At 44.0% G+C, this 19,186-nt stretch overlaps 1 protein-coding gene across 19 annotated transcripts in view; it reads right to left on the reverse strand.

Moving 5' to 3' along the window:
* Positions 1–185: 185 nt before the first annotated feature.
* The window catches only part of NCOR1 (nuclear receptor corepressor 1), a gene marked incomplete at its 3' end in the record, with an annotated part of 185,671 nt that continues 166,670 nt past the window's right edge, over positions 186–19,186 (reverse strand). For 18 of the 19 annotated variants that reach the window (XM_084861459.1, XM_084861475.1, XM_084861473.1 and 15 more), the window contains 7 exons: positions 18,946–19,169; positions 11,988–12,128; positions 9,829–9,971; positions 5,903–5,956; positions 5,237–5,458; positions 2,095–2,274; positions 186–713 (listed from right to left, as the gene is read on the reverse strand). In XM_084861459.1, coding sequence (XP_084717585.1) covers positions 526–713; positions 2,095–2,274; positions 5,237–5,458; positions 5,903–5,956; positions 9,829–9,971; positions 11,988–12,128; positions 18,946–19,169 — 1,152 coding nt within the window. The remainder of the gene's footprint in view (positions 714–2,094; positions 2,275–5,236; positions 5,459–5,902; positions 5,957–9,828; positions 9,972–11,987; positions 12,129–18,945; positions 19,170–19,186) is intronic. The other variant, XM_084861464.1, reaches the window with a different exon arrangement.

A 19,186-nucleotide genomic window follows, 5' to 3' on the forward strand; every position in this document is an offset into this window, starting at 1 on the left:
AGGAACCTGAATTGAGAGGAAACAATCGGATAAAAGTACAATGCCCGTGACAGCCAACGTTACACACTAGGCTGTATGAGGTTGTTTAGAAGGCAAGGGTTAAAAAGATAGACGAGATTTTAAAAAATCACCCCCAAAGTTGATGCTCTGACTTCAACATAAGTACACCAGATACTACAATAGGAAACACTGCAAAAGATAATCTATTTACAGAAGAGTGATTTAAAGACATTATGGTTTTCTTTACAGATGTAAGAATAAGAATTGTCCGCTTTAAAAAAATTCTACATTCCAACCTTCCACTATTATTATAATCCACTGAACTGCCTGCATCAAAGGCAATTCTCTCCCATTTGACTCTGCAGTTCCATCATTTCTTCCTTGTCCATGGTCCAGGCTCTCCTGAAAAGTCTCTGGGCATAAGTCATGGGAAGGCAGGATTTTACCTGCAGTTAAAAATAAAACCACCAAAAACTAGAGATCCCTCCTCCACGCACTGTCCCACCCAGGCCCCTCTTCTTGAGCTCAGTCATCACTGTCCGACAGCGTCTCGTACTGCGCGGAGAGCAGCGGGGCCGGCTCTCGCTCCCAGATCCTGTTCTGCTGGTGAGGGGCTGCCTGGTTCACGGAGGCGGCGGCGCACGCGATGGGCGTCGGTGGTGTGCTGCTGAGCATCCGCATAGTCAGGGGGTTGTACGGAAACTGAGTTGAGCCTGGCAAGAGAAAAATGGTTTTCATTGTCGTGAGCATCGTTGCTGTTTTCACTCAACTTTCACAGGATGGAGGAGGGATCATACTAAAATGATCTTGTAAAACTAAGCAAAAGGAAACAGCACAGAGGGCCAAGTTTCACCACTTGGACTGTAGCCAGTGATAATGCAAGTCTAGAAAGGCCAAACATGAGTATGAGGTGAGGGTTGCTGAGTCCAGAAATGAACGCTCAGGCCTGGATTTTAAGTCTAGAACTAGGTGTTTCCAGAGAATACAAGCAGAGCTACTGGATACGAAGCTCTAACCGAAAGATAGAGAACTTCTTGACTCTCACAGTCAGGGACGCAGTTCCCACAGGATGAGGGGGGAAGTGCCCAGGAACGCGCTGGGTCAAGGGCAGTAGGACCTGCTGTCACACCGGCAGATTGATGAATGTACAAGACTGAGAAGAGAGATACACAAACCTAACAATAGCACTGCTACCTTTTGTCAGTTTCTCGATTATTTTATTGTCCCCAGAAAATCTCCTACAGATTAAGAACCTCTAACAGAAGGCATACCATTTTATTAAGTAATTTCATGAATAGTTTAATAATTTCTTCCCTGAGAGATTGGAGGAGAATCACTGATCTAGGCAAGTCTTCAAACTAGTACATAAGGACTTCACATCTGGTGTGAGAATTTTAGGAATCAGAGTCTTCAATTATGCTGACAACACCTGTGTGAAATGTGTATGTCCTCAGGGGAGGGCACATTTCCGAGTTTTTCACTGACTTCTGTACATTTAACACCTAAGGAAAGGATGGCTTAAAATTCTCTGAAACTTAATCCATATCAAACATTTTAAAAAAAGGGTAAGTCTGTTTTTTAAAATATACCATCATTACGGGTATTATGTCTTTTTAAAAAAGAGCTTTTAAACGGGCACAAACGGAAAGCATTAATAGACATGCTAGAGAATTGTTGTCATCTGTCTGTATGGACACATGCACCTGAAGAGGGTGAGTGTCTTTTTAAACTGCTCTCTATCTCTGGCTTGGACACCCTAGGGTGTCGGGGAAAGGCTGCGGGTGAGGCTGCCGTGGGTAGAGTCGGCTCACGCGGGACTGAAACCACAGACACACTCTGCAAACGCCACCGTAACAGAAGGGCGCGATGGACGAGACATCTCCTCACAGCCCTCCCTCTGTTCACGGCCTCAGACCCTGGTCACTGACACTGTTAAGGCTACACTAGTATGTATTCAATTTCTACTCTGGAAAACGAGCCTACTGATGACACAGTAATGGAAAGAGGGTTTTACAAGCCAAGTTTCTTATTTTAGAAATACCAAGGCACCAATATAAGGACTTTCAGCCTCACCTTCTAGCAGGCAGCCCTTACCTGCAGAAGAGGGCCTGTCCTCCCAGCCCCAGCCCGGCGTCTGCCGGTGGTACTCCCCGTCCGAATGCACCGAGGAGACGGAGGAGGGCCGCTCGGCTCCTAAGTAGCCTTGCCCAGGGACAGGAGATTTGGACTTCCTGCTGTTTGACTTGCTGATTAGCTTTGGTTTACAAACGCCTCCTAAGGGTGAAAGAAATAAATAGGTGGTATATAGTAATTGTGTTTTCAACTTGAAAACCTATCAAGCCCTGGCCGTGTGCTCAGTGGGGGAGAGGTATCCTGGGCACCGAAGGTTGCAGGCGCGATTTCTGATGGGGTCGATCTCTGACTGGGGCACATGTCACAGGCAAGCGATCCATTCCCCTCTTCTCCCCTCTTCCTCTCTCTCAAAATCTCCCTTCCTCCCTCTCAAAATTCAATAAAAACATATCCTTGGGGGAGGAATAAATGCTAAAAACCAACAAAACAAAAAAACTAAGCCTACCAAAATGCTGCTGGCTATATAATGCTAAGTGAAAAGTTGAATGGTAGCATGAAATCCAAGATTGTAATATCCAATGGTAAAAATATTTAAAAGAAAGCCAGAATATACTTATGGCAACTAAACAAAAAAAGGGGTATGTCCTCATGCCATAAACTTAAAAACATGTAACAAGGAACTAAAACTGTGGAACATCATTTCTTTCCTGGCCTGGAGCACAGAAGCTGCTAAGGAAATCAAAGCAGGCTGACACAACTCTTCCATCCTCACTACCCCTCCCCCACCAACTCAGAGCATGCAGAAGTCAGTGCGCCACCCACGGAGAAGCCTGTCCATGGCTCCGCTTGGCCTCAGCGGGAAGTCCCGGGAGTGGGAAGCCCAGCTGGGCTCCAACTTGAAACATCAGGAGAGCTCAGAGCCTCGCTCATCAGCCTCTTCCTCACCCACAGAACATTTCATCCTGCCCCAGGCCCTTCAGGCACAGAAAAAAGTGGGTACAAAGCAACTCTTATGACTCCAACTATCTAAAAAGAAAGGCAAGTCCTTGATGATAAGAGAATGTGTAACAGGACAAGGGGGAGAAGGTGCTTCATACACTGAAGATGAACTTCAAAATACACGAAGCCAGTTTACAAAAGAAACTCCAAGAAGAGATAAACCAAGAATGAAGTGAAAAGGCAAGAAACAAAATACCCAAATGTAAGAGACATAACGAAAAGGGAATTATTAGCACAAAGGAAAATTTTTTAGAGATACAGGAATAGCAACAGCAAGAGATCAAGATGACTAAAGGAATTAGAAGGTAACGGATGAGGAAGACAGACTATCCAGCAAGAAGATAATCATGTTTCTGGAATGGAAAGCCTAACAGAGAGAAAATAATTAAATATCCACTTAAATGGATATTCCTCCGAGTATAAAAACCTACCTGAAAATGCAAATGCCCTCTTGTGACCAGGAAAATCTAATACAAAATGATGCATACAACACATGCTAATAGTTAACTGAAATTGAGGAGAAAAAGGACTCTTCAGGCAGAAAAACTATCACCTGTTAAAGGGGGGGCCAAGGTTGGGGGACACATCTGGCCTTATTTCTTATATAACAATGAATGTCAGAAAAACTAAGTCTACAAGATGTTTGGAGAAAAGTATGTGTTAAGAATATAACCTGCCAAGCTGTCATTTCAACGATAAAGGTAATAAAAAGACATCTCTAGCATGGAATTTCTTGGACAAGAGCACCCTCTTTGAGAAAATGGAGTGTGAAAGCCTCACCTAAAGAAATGCCATAATAGCCGAGGCCGCTTTGGCTCAGAGGTAGAGCATCGGTCTGCGGACTGAGGGTCCCAAGTTTGACTCCGGTCAAGGGCATGTACCTTGATTGCGGGCACATCCCCGGTGGGGGGTGTGCAGGAGGCAGCTGGTCGATGTTTCTCTCTCATCGACGTTTCTAGCTCTCTATCTCTCTCCCTTACTCTCTGTAAAAAAATCAATAAAATATATATTTTTTAAAAGCCATAATAAATGGATGATACAACTAGAGTAATTATAATTGTGTAATAGTCACCAAAGTTATAATCTTAAAATACTGAATGAATGGAAATCAAAGGTAAGAGCAGGAAGGGGAAGACAGAGCTCATCTTTCAGAGCAGAAAGTGAGCCCCCATTGTCCTAAAATTAATAAACTTAGGTAAGAATAATAAAAACCTCTCATCTCTTTAATCTTTTTCTTAACCTTAGTAAGATCTTTTCCTTGACAATAACAGAAAAATAAACCTGAACTAAATCTGAAATAATGCTTCAGGTAATTTTTTAAGAGTAAGAGAAATTCTCAAAAGATTAAGAAAAAAAGTTATGGCTCAGTGGTTGACTGTTGACCTATGAACCAGGAGGTCACAGTGTGATTCCCGGTCAGGGCGTGGGCCCGGGTTGCGGGCTCCATCCCCAGTGTGGGCTGTGCAGGAGGCAGCTGATCAATGATTCTCTCTCTCTCCCTCTCCCTTCCTCTCTGAAATAAATAAAAATATATTTTAAAAAGAAACAAGGTATAAATAAACATTAAAAGCTTAGTCACTCATTGATGTGTGCTTGCTTTAATAGGATTTACATGATGATTTCCTTATTTTCCCTATTATGTGTGTCCATCCAGTGACATGTCCGCAATGATGCTCATTCCTCAAAGAACACTAGCTTTCTGGGTAATGTGGCCTCTAAAGTATTTTTTTCCATGGTATAAAGTTCTTTTATGATAAACTATCGTTTTTATTATAATAGTAAGTCACATTCAAAAGCCGAATGTGAAATTGCACTTGTGTTACAATTATAATGTATGCACACAGATAAGGACCAGATGCAAACAAAAATAAAAACAGCTATGCTGGAGGGTGACACTCTGGGAAAAATTTTGTCTTTCTTTTCATGTGTCTAAAATGTCTGAGCAGGATAAAAAATTATTTTAAGTAACTAAAACCCTCAGAGGTTATTCTGCGCATGTAAATGAAATCTCTTAGTGATGCATGGAACTAAATGTTCTGCGCATGTAAATGAAATCTCTTAGTGATGCATGTAAATGAAATCTCTTAGTGATGCATGGAACTTGGGGAATAAACCTGCCTTTCCTTGGGAAAGAAAGAGAAGGGCACTAAAATGCAAACCTTACCAGAATGAGGCGATGGGTCCCGTTCTTCTCTCCGCATCTCCCCACTGGTCACAACTGAGGTGCTGGCAGCACCTGGCACCACTCCCACAGGCTGGGCCATGACGACACCGTGGTCCTCGGCCTTGTCGTCGAAGCTTCCCATGAGAGCCTTCCTGATGATGTCTTCTAGGCCAAGGTTACTGGCAGGGTCCGCGAAGGAATGGCCCCGAGAGCTAACTGAGCCTGAAGGACACCACAACGTTTCTGCTTATTTCTGAGACCCATCGGGGAACAAATGAACAGACTGCACACAGCCCTTCCGTTCACTGAGTGCACCAGCCAGAGCCCACACAACGACCATCTATAGTTAATAAGTCCACCAGTAACTCAGGAAATGTGTTTGTCTTTGCTAATGACCTCGTCACCCACTTGTGCTCTAGTTACTAAGACAGTTTTCTTCTTGTTTCCTAGTTTCTATGCTGTTCTTGAATAGTTTTGATTTTCTTTGTTCACTTACCTTTCAACATGTATTTATTGAATCTCAATTCACTGTTTATTGCTATCTCCCTAATTATGAGCATTTAATAATTTTTGTGCACTGAAGTAGTCCCTAGTATGCAGTCAGAACTCCATACATATTTGTTGGATTGACGTCTATCATACCAATTTCATTGCACATAATCTTACCTGAGGTAGTGACTGCTGGCAGGTTAAAGATCTCAGTTCCTGGCTGAGCAGCTGCTGTATTTAAATAAACATTCAAGTTAACTGAAATGTGATAATCATGTACATAACAAAAAGATAGTCTCAAAAAAATTCCATAATAAAATTGACTGTTTTCTTTCCCATGATCTCCACTTTATTTTTCACTCATTAATATAAAGTGAAAAAAATAATATTTTCAAAGAAAGGAAATCAGAAACATTTGAGATGAGGTAGGAAAAGCAAACAGGACCGATACAACCCAGCGGAAGGAGAGACTGCACTGCTAGAGAAGCCCAGCAGGAGGAGCTCCCAGCCCAGGGCCAGGCTCCTGCGGATGGCGACAGGTTTGAGGCCGCTTCATGAGTAGTGTGAAAAGGACCTGTGTTTCCCTACCAGGGTTAACTGGAAACTTCACCAGTTATCAGGATTAGACAAACATTCTGCCTGGTGATTCTTTTCATTCCTGCTAACTACAATCTCTACTTTGTATAGTTTGAATGACAACAGCTGGCACAACCTGGGAACTACTTATAAAAAGCACTGTGCCAGAAATAGAAGGAATTCAGTAACATAAATGGTGTTTTTCATCATATCCCCCAACTTCATGTAAACATCTGGGAAAAGAAAGAATAATAATAAGTGGGTGGCTAAACAAATGATGTCCCAGAGGAGATTTTGGATGAGACTGCAGGAAGACGGATTCTTCCCAAGGATGAAACTTATCTGTGAAGGTGGTGTGTGTGTGTGTGTGTGTGTGTGTGTGTGTGTGTGTGCGCGTGCGCGCGCGCCTAGAAATAAACTTTCTTCATCAGAGAGCTTTATACTGGCAAGAGGGGGAGAACTACCTTCAGGAAGAACTATAAAACAATACCTGAGACAGTCTATTTACTAATAGGCCAGGTAACACTCAATCTGAAATAATGAAGTGATAAATACAGCCTATAGTTATCTCAAAAGTTTGTGGAATAAGACTCATTCATTCATTTTACAAATATTTACTGAGCAACTATTTGGTTGGATCATAAAAAGTCACCTTATTGATCAAAAATGGTCAGGTGAAAACAATGTCATGTCCCACAGCCAGGGGCAATACTGTAGGACACTGGACACAAAAGGCATTTCTTTTACATACTGAGCTTCCAGTTCGGTGTGGTGTTGAGGCCATCAAACCAGAACCATGTGGTAGCTTAGTGAAAGCACCAATGTCCTTCCCAGGCTCCTGTTACTCACATGCTGAAGGAACACCCAGATGGCTGTGATCGATACGGTGTTACAGTTTGGACCGATGTAAAACTGATGCTTTCTCAGTTACACTTCTTGGTCAGAACTGAATGGCCTGGGAGTCCCATGAGGCTCCTGGCTCCTTAGTACCAGCGATTTTCAACTGGTGTGCCACTGCAGGAACTTCTACAACATGCACTACCTGACTATTTAGTCAGGGGCAGACTTCCTTCCCCTTACATTGTCAAGTAAAAGATGACAGCCAACACAACAATAGCTGTCCAGTAAAAATGAATCCAAATTATACCTATTTTTTTTTTGTCAGATTGGCAAAAAAATATTAATTGGTGTGCCGTAGAATTTTAATTAGTTTATGTGTGCCATGAAGTAAAAAAGGCTGAAAATCACTGCTTAATACAATTCTTTAATTGTCCAACTGTCCCGGTTCCACAATCAAAATGAGTTCATTCAATAAAACAACAACAACCATACTTAAGCAATTTTGTTAGTACTGGCCTTAACACATTAGTACATTTTATCTTCGATACTAGTTTCATTATACATTTTCAGAAAGTAGAGACCATCTGTCATTTCAAAAGCACCCAACGTAGTAGCTCAATAAGTACAATAGTTGTTAATTAATGAATGAGAGAGCTACTCCCAAGGACAATGGAAAAACCGAAGGGGAGAAAACTATACTGTGGCTTCTTTAATTCATCAGTGGCATTTTCCTGTCAAGAGTTCCTTTCCCACTGAAACAACATAAAGACTGGAGGGGATGAGTGCAAACCACACACATGAAACATGCTTGGCTGCGCTCAGCTGTGCGTCTCCACGCTCCGGCAGACTCATGTCCGGGCTCTGAGAGGCTGAGAACAGGGGCAGCGGGTTTTGCTGGTGACATTTTAGGAGCTGAAAACAACAGATGAAACGACTAAAGCCTGGAGACAGAGTAATGTAATTACACTGTTTTTAAAGAGGAGGAAAGATACCTGTAAGCTAGTAGCAATCTTGGTCAACATTCTAAAATACTGATCTTTTAGATGATTTGTTGCAATTTAAGATAATCAGCTCATAAGAGCCAGGGTTAGTTCTCAAATAATAAGTGGCAGTGGGCTCATCCTTTTCCCCTTTGACATTCAGCCTTTGCTAGTCACCAATTGTCACAGATGCAAACACACATCCGCTGGCAGGTTACCGTTCATGCCCACAATTTCTTTTAGGAGTCGGGAGACGAGGTCCTAGATCACAGAAAAAAAGGAGACTGGTATGCCCAGATTTCTGCAAGGCACTCCACAAAGTTTCTGTGTCACTGGATATGCCTGAGGAAGGGGAATACGGGAGACTGGGCGGCAGTGTGAGGGAGTGTGCCAGTAACACAGCAGGAGGACGCCCTGACTGACGGTGCTTGTAACCCAGAGGGAGGTGTGGAGCCGGAGCTGCATCCTAGCGGATGTCGGCCACCGATGTGGGTAACGATGCTAACAGCGCAGAACCTAGTGTGACCCGCAGCCCATTCCCTCCTCACTGATGGTGTAACCTGCACCAGTTACTAAACTTCTGAGTCCCAGTCTTCTCAACTAGAAGGTGGAGATAATATGTAGTAGCATGTAAGGTTGTTGTGAGGATTAAGTTAGTATGTCTACATACATACAACATACACAGGTACATACATGCTTAGAGCAGTGCCGAGAGCATAGTAAATGCTATAGCTCTAACTTTCTACTGTTATTATTATTATTTTTAAAATATATTTTATTGATTTTTAACAGAGAGGAAGGGAGAGAGATAGAGAGCTAGAAATGTCAATGAGAGAGAAACATCGACTAGCTGCCTCTTGCACACCCCCTACCGGGGATGTGCCCGCAACCAAGGTACATGCCCTTGACCGAAATCGAACCTGGGACCTTTCAGTCCGCAGACCGATGCTCTACCACTGAGCCAAACCGGTTTCGGCTCTACTGTTATTATTGATGTCAGTGTATTTCTCACTGGTGGCTTTATCAGATCTGCAGATGGATGCTGAATGACTGCATTGAGGTCCAGAAAAAGCCAGAGTAACAAAAGCCAGACTGCATCATCCTGTACTTGGAGCCAGGTAACTACACAAGGACAGCAAGGGGCAGGTATGAACCAAGAGCAGCACATCAAGGGACCTTGATATTTATATCGATACTAAGTGCACTGTAACTTAACAGTACACGGGTTGCTAAAAACCCGGCCTAAAACAATCTTAGACTCCCTTAACATGAGGCCTCTCCGGACTGCTGAAAGGCTAAGCGAGATAAAACGTCTCGTGGAGAGCCACTGAGATGGGATGAATACTCAGCACCAGGCTGTGTGAGGAGCCACTGTGGACATGACAACTCTGAGAAGACTCCAAGGACAGGACCTGTCTTCAAGTAGCTGAAGAGAGATCATGTAGAGATCAGAGGGTAAGAAACTCTGGACTGCTAACCCAGCCCCAAATCAGAAAAAGTTTCCTAGAATCAGTACTTATTAAAAGAGAAAATGGGTAGCTTCAGAATGCAGTTCTTGCTCCCTAATAGAAAATCTTCATTCACTGGCAGACATTTGAGAAGGAACTTTAGACAGATGCCTATAGATCCTAAACACAAGGATTATACAAGAGGCAACATTGGAGATATCATTATCATTGCGTGTTTTATGAAAGAAATCCCACTTACCCATATCAGAGTCACCTCCACCAGAGGAGTTCAACTTACGAAAAATCTCCTGCTTCTTTGATTTAACCATGGGTGATGTGTTTTCAAGCTTGGTGAAGAATGAAGGCAAGTAGTTTATACTCCCGGGTGAGCGGGAATCATTCCTGTTGGGAACACAGTTGTCTATTATCATCATGAACTCCTAACCTGGGGACTTTCCTATCAATGATAACAACAGAGTATTGGGGAAAACTACTGCCTCCCGTCTGGTGTGTGGTTGGTTACAATCCTGCGGAGCAACATGTGACCACAAGCCAGTTAAAACATCAGATTTGAGGAACAGTTAGAGATGAAATCATGAAATGAGAACTGGAATGGAGATCATCCAAAACAAGGATTCTTAACAAAGAATGAATAAGCAGCAAATATTAACAGAAAAACAAAGAACCAGCTCACAACGCTGTATGCATAACAGCACAAACACTGATATATACTTAGGTATCACATGAACTGTAAACTATTTTACTAGCAGAATCACTTTGAAGTACAATAAAGTGATAATGAATAGCACACTTGCCTATAAAATAGTAAGACTTCAGACCTGAGCAATCAACACTTGGACCTGAACATAATAACTACATGCAGAAATTGTTGCAATCATTTAAAAGCCTCCTGCCAGATGGTCCGCTTCCTGTGAAGGGTTTCATATTTCACTGGAAGCTTCCTATACAAACACTGAAAGACAAGTGTCCTTTAACAGCTCAAGATTCCAGGCTCTGACTGGAGCCAGAGCTGGAGATAATTGTCTGGTCATGGGATTCTTTCATCATCCAAACATGAGAACATGTCTGAAGCTACTACTTGCCAAGAAAGATGAATAAAGTGATAGAAAAAATGAATGAAATGTCCTAAAAAATACATAAACTTAAGAGAAAACATAAATATATAATTTCATCTAAAATCATTTCCTCTTCAAAAATGGATTTTCTTCCTCTCATTGAAAAGTACCGACATCTGTTTGTTTGCCTATGAATATCCTATATAATAAAACCCTAATATGAAATTGACCAAACAGCAGAATGACCAGTCTGCTATGATGCGCAATGACCACCAGGGGGCATATGCTCAATGCAGGAGCTGCCCCTGGTGGTCAGTGTGCTCGCCAGCAGTGAGCCTGGCTTCTGGGGGAGCACTGCTCAGCAGGCAAGGGGGTGGGGGTAAGGAGTGAGGAGTCCCGGACTGCAAAAGGGGGCAGGCCAGGCTGAGGGGCCCCCCATTTGTACACTAGGCCTCTAGTGTATAATAAGTAAATAACTTACACCACACTGAAAGAAATGCACTAACAGTCTGGAGTGAGAAGACCTTGGTTTAAACCAGGCTCCCCGTCTTCCTTGACTTGACAGAGGGCAGATCATGTATTCACCTCTAAGGGCAGCAGGCCAGGGTGTCACAGGGGGAAGTGGCAGGAAATGAGATGAATGGTAAAAACCTGATCATAAAGGACCCTCAATGCCATGCTAATGACTTAGTGCTTGCCTCTGAGTTTTATTTTTTTAAAACATATTTTTATTGATTTCAGAGAGGAAGGGAGAGAAACATCAATGTTGAGAAGGAATCACTTATTGGCTGCTTCCTGCACCCTCAACACCAGATATTGATCGAATGAGCAACCGGATATTGAACCATGACCTTCTGGTTCATAGGTTGACGCTCAGCCCCTGAGTGGACTGCCTCTGTGAGTTTTAGACAAATCACTCTGCAGAAGTGGACTGGAGAGGTGCCAAATCAAAGACTCTAATCCAAATGGGAGTTCCGGCTGGGTTACAGTCAGAAGTAGGTAAGAAAAAATAATGGAAAGCAGTCTGGCACAGGTGCTCAGCCTTAACTTCCCTCCATATGCAGTCTGCAAGGCTTGTACATGGTAAGCACTCAGTTGGTGGTTAAATTCAGTGGTGACCAAAGATCCAAAGGACTTAATTTCAAGAAGAAAATGAACATTTTTTCCTATAACCTATGTAAGTATAACAACTTTTTCATTAAAATCCATTAGTATTAGGTCCTATCCCGACATACAACTCCAAAGAGAAGAAGGCACTGACTCTGAGGAAGACGGAAAGGCACGGACACCCACACACGACATGCATGAACGGGCGGACAGTGAGGAAGTGCCTGCCGCTCACCTCTGCTCCGCGGGCTCCGCTCCTCGCTGAGCCAGCAGCAGCATGCTGTCCTGCTTCTCATGCACCACTGGAACCTGGGGCGGGGAGATGGGCTCGTAGGGCTCTGAAGAGACATGGCTCCTCTCTGGGGACTTTCCAGGCCTGATGGTGTGACATGTAAAATATTAGACTGTGCTCCCAGGGCTCACCTCCAGTTCACCTCCAGCTTACACTGAACTGAAGCTAGTCCACGCTACTTCATTCAGCAGAAAAGGAACAAAAGTTGCCAATTTATATCAGAAAAAAAGAGTTTCCTTAGGTTTTCAATAGTAAATATGTGGTTATAAAAAAAGTCTTTTGCTGCTGGATTATCCACGCACGCCAGCCGGACTTGGGAATCGCATCACGAACAGCACCAGGGACAGACAGCCGAGGCTCTGGCAGGGCTCCGTCTGTGCTTCAGCATCAGTCCCCCGTCTACCCAGAGCCAGCTCCGCGGTGGCCCCCAGGGTTTACCACTGACTGAGCCAGGACTGCCCCAGTCTTTCCCATTCAGTTAACAGACAAAGGACTTGAGCACCACACTGACACCTAAGCAGTTTGTCCACTGAGTCAAGACAGGCTCCAGTCACACCATCTCAGAGACAAGTGGTCCTCTGCGACTTAATGTTCTCCCTTTGGATGCCATGCCGGTAGGGATAATGTGAGATAAATACTGTTTAGACCAAAAGGTTTTGGCTTGGTGGTTATTCATACTAAGACACACCTGGGACCTTTAACATCTGCTTTTATTACTATTATAGTTAAGTATAAATGTAAATATAAATATAACTTATATATATTACTTGCGATTTCCTTTCCCAACCAACCCTACCCAATTCTTATAGGTGGTCACTTTTTACCACTTTTCTTTTCTTTGGTGGTTGGTTATGTCTAAAACTAAATAATCTTATACCTTCCTTGATTTATAAAACTTGAAATAGTATCAATCAACTGCCTTCCATGAAAGATGAACTTACTACCTTTTTTATGTTGTTGCCATTTTATTTTAAACTATAAAACCAAGTATTTGACTAAAACCAATGAGAAAAGTGTGATAATTTTCATACAAATGCAGTTGTAGTGATGTAGAAATTACAAGTGAAAAAGTCAAATGAATTTTCTTTTTATAAATGTCACCAACTGCTCAAAGCTGCTACACGACATTTTGCATCGAGAACGAGCCATAGCTAGGCTCTGCGAGCTTCCCATTTTCCTTGGATAACAGAATTTCTTTTCTTTTGTTTAAAAGAGAATAAGAGTGTTTTCATCTTATCTTGAACATCATCCAGCTTTTTTTTTTTTAAAATATATTTTATTGATTTTGTACACAGAGGAAGGGAGAGAGATACAGAGCTAGAAACATCATGAGAGAGAGTCATCGATCAGCTGCCTCTTGCATACCCCCTACTGGGGATGTGCCCGCAACCAAGGTACATGCCCTTGACCGGAATCGAACCCGGGTCCCTTCAGTCCCCAAGCCGACGCTCTATCCATTGAGCCAAACCGGTTTCGGCTCATCAAGCTTCTTGACATGATTATGTCTGATACTTGCTTCAAAACAATCTAGTTTGAGGACGGGGCAAGTGGAGATAAAATAAAATAAAGCTGTCCCTACACTGGTGATTACTGAAGCTGGACAATGGGTACATACACGCATATCACACTATTCTCTCTACTTTTGTATATATTTGAAAAATACAATACAGGAGTTTTTTTTAATGAAGACCATTCAGCTTAAATTATCTGTACTTCTTCTTTAATATATATCTTTTTATTGATTTCAGAAAGGAAGGGAGGAGAGATAGAAATATCAATGATGAGAGAGAATCACTGATCAGCTGCCTCCTGCATGTCCCCTACTGGAGATCTAACCCGCAACCTGGGCATGTGCCCTGATGTGGAATCGAAAGGTGACCTCCTGGTTCATAGGTTGACACTCAACTACTGAGCCATGCCAGCCGGGCTATTTGTACTTCTTTATGTTCTCTGCTAACTTGAGGGTTTGGCAGGCAGGGTGGAGAAGTATCTCTGCTACAAGTTGGGGAAAGTCTCAGACCTTGGGCAGAGGGAAAGAAAAGGTGGGAGCAAGGGCAGCAGAGAAGAAATGGCCTGTGAGAGAACCCAAAAGCAATGTGGCACAATCTGGTTGCCATAAACATTTTGAAGGAAAAGACTGATTGGAGGCCTGATGTACTAGTGGGCTATGGAAAGCTTTAAAACCAGAACAGGTTCCGCCTGACACCCTCGGCTCTCCCAGTGGACACGTCAACAGATTCAGGGAGTTCCACCCTGTCCGCTGCATGTGGCCCTCCCATCGGATGAAGGCCAAGATCATCCTCAGGTGAGGGCCACAGGGGCAATCAAAGGCCTCATGTGGAACCCACCATCCATTGGTCCTCCAGAAATAGAGGGTAACTGCGTCAGTGGGCACACTGAATGTGCCCGAATACAGCGGTCGCCAACCTTTTGGACCTCACGGACCACCGGCGGCGACTGCTGCCCTAATATATGGTTATCTTCAGAAACTGTCTGGCTCCCCAGTGCTAGAGCCAGCTACGGAGGTCAGACCGTAATGGTCAGCAAGTCCTCCTTGTTCTGCAAACTGGCCACTCCCACAACCAGGAGCATGAGGTCTTCATCTCCCCAATCCCAAAGACATACTGGGCATTAACATCTTGCAAAGCCAGACTTTACAAACCTCGGTCAGGGAGTTCTCCTTTAAGTAGAAGTAATCAAATCAGTACCAAGAGGGAATGCCAACTGGGAGCCGGTGAGTTTACTGGTCCCTTTAACAGACCAGTGTGGCCAGTAAAAAGCTTGATGGCTCTTAAAGAATGGACAATTATAGAGAGCTATATATAGTACTATCCTCTATTCATGTGGCTGTGCCTAATCTCGCCACTATATTACATAATTTGGCTATGGTTCTAGAAACATATGCATATGCTATACTGGACCTCGCCAATGTCTTTTTTGTTGTTGTTAATCCTTGCCTGAGGATATTTTTCCATTGATTTCTAGGGAGTGTGGGAGAGAGAGGAAAGGTCAGAGAGAAATATTGATGTGAGAGAAACACAGCAATTGATTGCCAGCTGCACGAGCCCCGACCATGCCCCAGGCTGGGGAGGAGCCCGAAAACAAGGTACATGCCCTTGACCAGAATCGAATCCGGGACCTTATGGTCCACAGGCCAATGAGCCAAACCAGCTAGGGCTGGGCAATGTCTTTTGTAGCATACCCCTGGCTGCTGCGTCCCAAGATCAATTTGCCTTTCCTGGAAGGGTCAACATGGACTGTCCCAGTGCTTCCTCCAGGCTCTCTACATAGTCCACCATATTCAATGGGATGGTGACCATGGTTCGTCACTGCTTTCTTTCCCAACCCCAGTGAAATGGGCCCATGACATTGATGACATAAATGTTAATCTGTTAAGATTTGCTGATGCTGCAGAAAATCCCGTGGGCTTTACTGGACCACCTGCAACAGAGGTGATGGGCAGTGAATCCACAGAAAATTCAAGTCCAGGCACTGCTCTAGAGTTCTTGGGGGTTGTATGGTTGCGTGAGATCCACACTGTCCCTGAGGCCGTCATAGGTAAAGTACATGCCTACTCCACACCAAAACCGTGAGAGGTACAGGCCTTTGTAGGCATTCTGGTGAACATTCACACCCCATTTAGTGCAAAGCAGATGGTGAATTCTGGAATGCACTGAGTAAATGGCATGATGACCCACAGTAGAGCCCATTGTCCAGTGGCTCCCTGTCTTTAAATGCAACCACCATTAGGCCCACTGAATGCACAGACCTGCCAAATGCCCCCGCTCCCATTCCCATGTTGGCCCTGTAGCCTGTAACAGGAACAGGGGATACCTCAGCTGGATCCTGGTAGACCAATTGCTCGAGCCTGGGTAAATCTATCTACTTGGATGGCAGTTGTTAGGCAACCATCCACTGACACTGTCTGGATAGGAACAGGAATGAACCACAGTAGCCAAATGGACTAAACTAAGAGCTATCCGGTTAGTAATGACACATGAGCCAAGGCCACTAATCCTATGCACTGACAGTTGAGCTATCTTAAAATGACTGAATTTATGGCTCCAACAATGGGAAAAGGAGGGTGGATGATTATAAATAAACCTTTATGGGGGCAAGAGATGTGGAAAAACCTTTATGGGCTCCCATACAGGAGCCCGAGGCAGACCTCTTTGCATCCTATGCCCCTGCCCGTCTCCACCCCCAGGTAACTAGGAAGCCCGTCTTGGCAAAAATATGCACTTTACCAACTGGCCTGTCAGATGACATGGCGGACTGGTTACAGCGGAGAGTGGGCACTATATTGACTCAATAGCGTGGCACATATTTAAGGAGGCAAGGCTGCCTTTAAAATATAGTATCTGGCCCTGACTGGTGTTGCTGTGTTCAGAGCATCAGTCCACATACTGAAAGATCTCAGGTTCAATGCTTGGTCAAGGGCAGGTACCTGGCTTGCAGGTTTGCTCCCCCCCCAATTGGGGTGCATGCAAGAGGCAAATTAATCGATGTGTCAATGTTTCTCCCTCTTTCGCGCTCCCCCTCCCTTTAACCCTCCCCTTCCCTTCTACTCTCTCTGAAAAGCAATGGGAAATATATCCACAGGTGAGGAAAAACAACAACAAAATAGAGTGATCTGGTTGATGCAGTTGTGTCCTACCCTGTTTTTTCCAATAACACCCTGGACAGCAACACAAGAACCTGGGGCCATCCACTGAAGCCCCCAATGGATAAGGGACTGGCACACTGACGACACAGGCCGTCTCCCCTGCTCCCAATATGCTCTGGTGTGTCCACACGGACTGGTTTAACTCAGGCCCTCTCATGTGAACGAGCTAATCAAGTTGCCACCATAAAGGGACTAGAAAAGCTGAGCACTAAGTATGGGCACTCCCATCGAACACATGGGTCACATTTTAAAGGCCATGATGTACAGGAATGGGCACAAGAAGAAAATATTAAATGGAAAGTCCACCTCCCATAAAACCCAGAGGTAGCCAGGCAGGTGGAATGAAACAAATGGTGTCCTTAAACGACAGATAAAGTCAGTGACTGCAAACTCTGGCTGGGTGAGCAAAGCTAAGACCCTTCCCAGGCGTTAACACATTTAAATGCTAACCCGTGGGGCCTATTGCCTCATGTGTCAGATTAGGAACTCAGGCTGAGACACCGATCACAGTAAAGGCATGAACAACAGGAGGCAGCAATAGTCCAGATGCTTACAATGGATCACCAGCAATGACAGTAAGGACACTGAGCCCTGGGAAGGGGATTCCTTACTGGAATTTGCAACAGGACGTCCCACTCAGAGAGATCAGTTACTTCACACCCACTGGTGGGGAGAGACCCCTCAACCTCTGGTGGGATCCTGTTATTCTAATGCCATCAGATCCTGTGGAGACACACTAAACATGGACTAAGACATGCTCCATTAAAGCGGTAGAAAGTAGGTGCCCTGTTCTGGTATATTCCCCTCTATTCACCTCTTTACATCAGAGAGCACCTCCCATGACAGAGAGCACTACCTCCCCTGGCCCACATGCAGCGTTCACACAGTCTGGCCAAGCTCCCAAGACTGGGCCACATTAACACTGAAGGTCGGGCTAAAAGTAGAATGCTTATAGAAGACAGCCTCCCAACTCAAGTCCCTACTAAGTATTTGTCTTTCTGACAGTACACTTCCGCTCTTCCTGTGGCATGGAGTTACAGCATTTTACTTCTAATACCAGATGGATCTGCCAAATTCTCCTCTTTACTAGTACCCACATAAAACACCATGTGAACGCTTTAAGTGACCCACTCACAAGCTAAGGGGAATATTAACACAATGGCTTGGATCTTGGGGGCATGTTGGAAATACTGTTACTAATACTTGGGAGTATTTCTTTAAATTTGCCTTTTTTCTTGTATGTGGCTATATTGTCGCTGTATGCTATGTCCCCAATGCGCCCATATTGGCTACCATGGAAGCTACCTCCATGTTAACAAGACCCTTTGTTGACCTCTTAGCGTACATCATGGAAGAGCGTTGCATGAGATTATAAGAGCCAGCTTTGAGGAGTGGAGCGTGAAGGAGACCTGTGAGCTGGACCCAAAGATGGGGGGAGTTGGCGGGTAGGGAGATTGCTCACACTCAGTGTTTGCTCTGATATAAACCAGTACCCCTCCTCGCCTCCTACAACATGCTGGGACTTGGAACCAGCCATTGTCCTGACCTGGTCAAGCATGTACTGTCCCACAGCACTCATGTGACTATACCCCTTTCACCCTGTGTAATTCTCTGGCACTTGCCAAGCAGAACAAGAATCCATTTCATCCTGCAGACACACAGCACATGCTTCGTTCGTACGTTTCCCTTAATAAACACTACTAATTACCAAACTGGAATGGTCAGCCTCTTTCTTTGGTCTTTTCCTGTCCTCTACTTACAGAGGTAGATTTTCAGTCCCAGGACCTTCATCTGGGTCTGCATGTACTAACAACGTTGGGTAAGAAAATGTGCTCTTTACGATTTGGCCCTCCATAGCAAAAATGTTAGCTCTCATGGCCTCATTTTCAGTATTTAATGTCAGCTCCATAAACACCTATTGCTGCTGACTCAACAGAAACCACTGAGAGAGAAAAATGATCCCAAAGGTCCCTACATTACTACCAAACTACACATTCTTCATAACTACCTTTGCAAACCCACAAACAGAATGTAGCAATCAACCTGGGGAATACACATTAAAAATATACTGTATCAATTGCCTATACAGTGGACAGTCCAAGAGCAAAACCCCCATTTCTAAGAAATGAAGGTAAATAAACTTCAGGTATAAAAAATGAATCCCCTATCTTATAGATATATTAAAGTACTTTTACTGTTGGGAAATTTTCATATGTTTTGAAATAAAGACCATACCTTCCCCTGGATTTGTCCACGAGATTTTCTGGAGAGACCCTTGAACCTGGTCTTTGGTGATGGACAGACTGAGACTGGGATTCTGGGCTGTAATGATTTGATGTTTTAGTCCTCACAGGGGTAGACACCAAAGCAGATGGTGAATTCTGGAATGTTGAAGTGGAAGGCTGCTGGGGAGGCTGTGAGGAAACTTGATTTCTAGCAAAATCTTGTGTGATAATTTGCTGCAAATAAGAAAAAA

Source organism: Pipistrellus hanaki, assembly GCF_964339955.1.
Source record: "Pipistrellus hanaki genome assembly, chromosome: 16".
Lineage (NCBI taxonomy): Eukaryota > Metazoa > Chordata > Mammalia > Chiroptera > Vespertilionidae > Pipistrellus > Pipistrellus hanaki.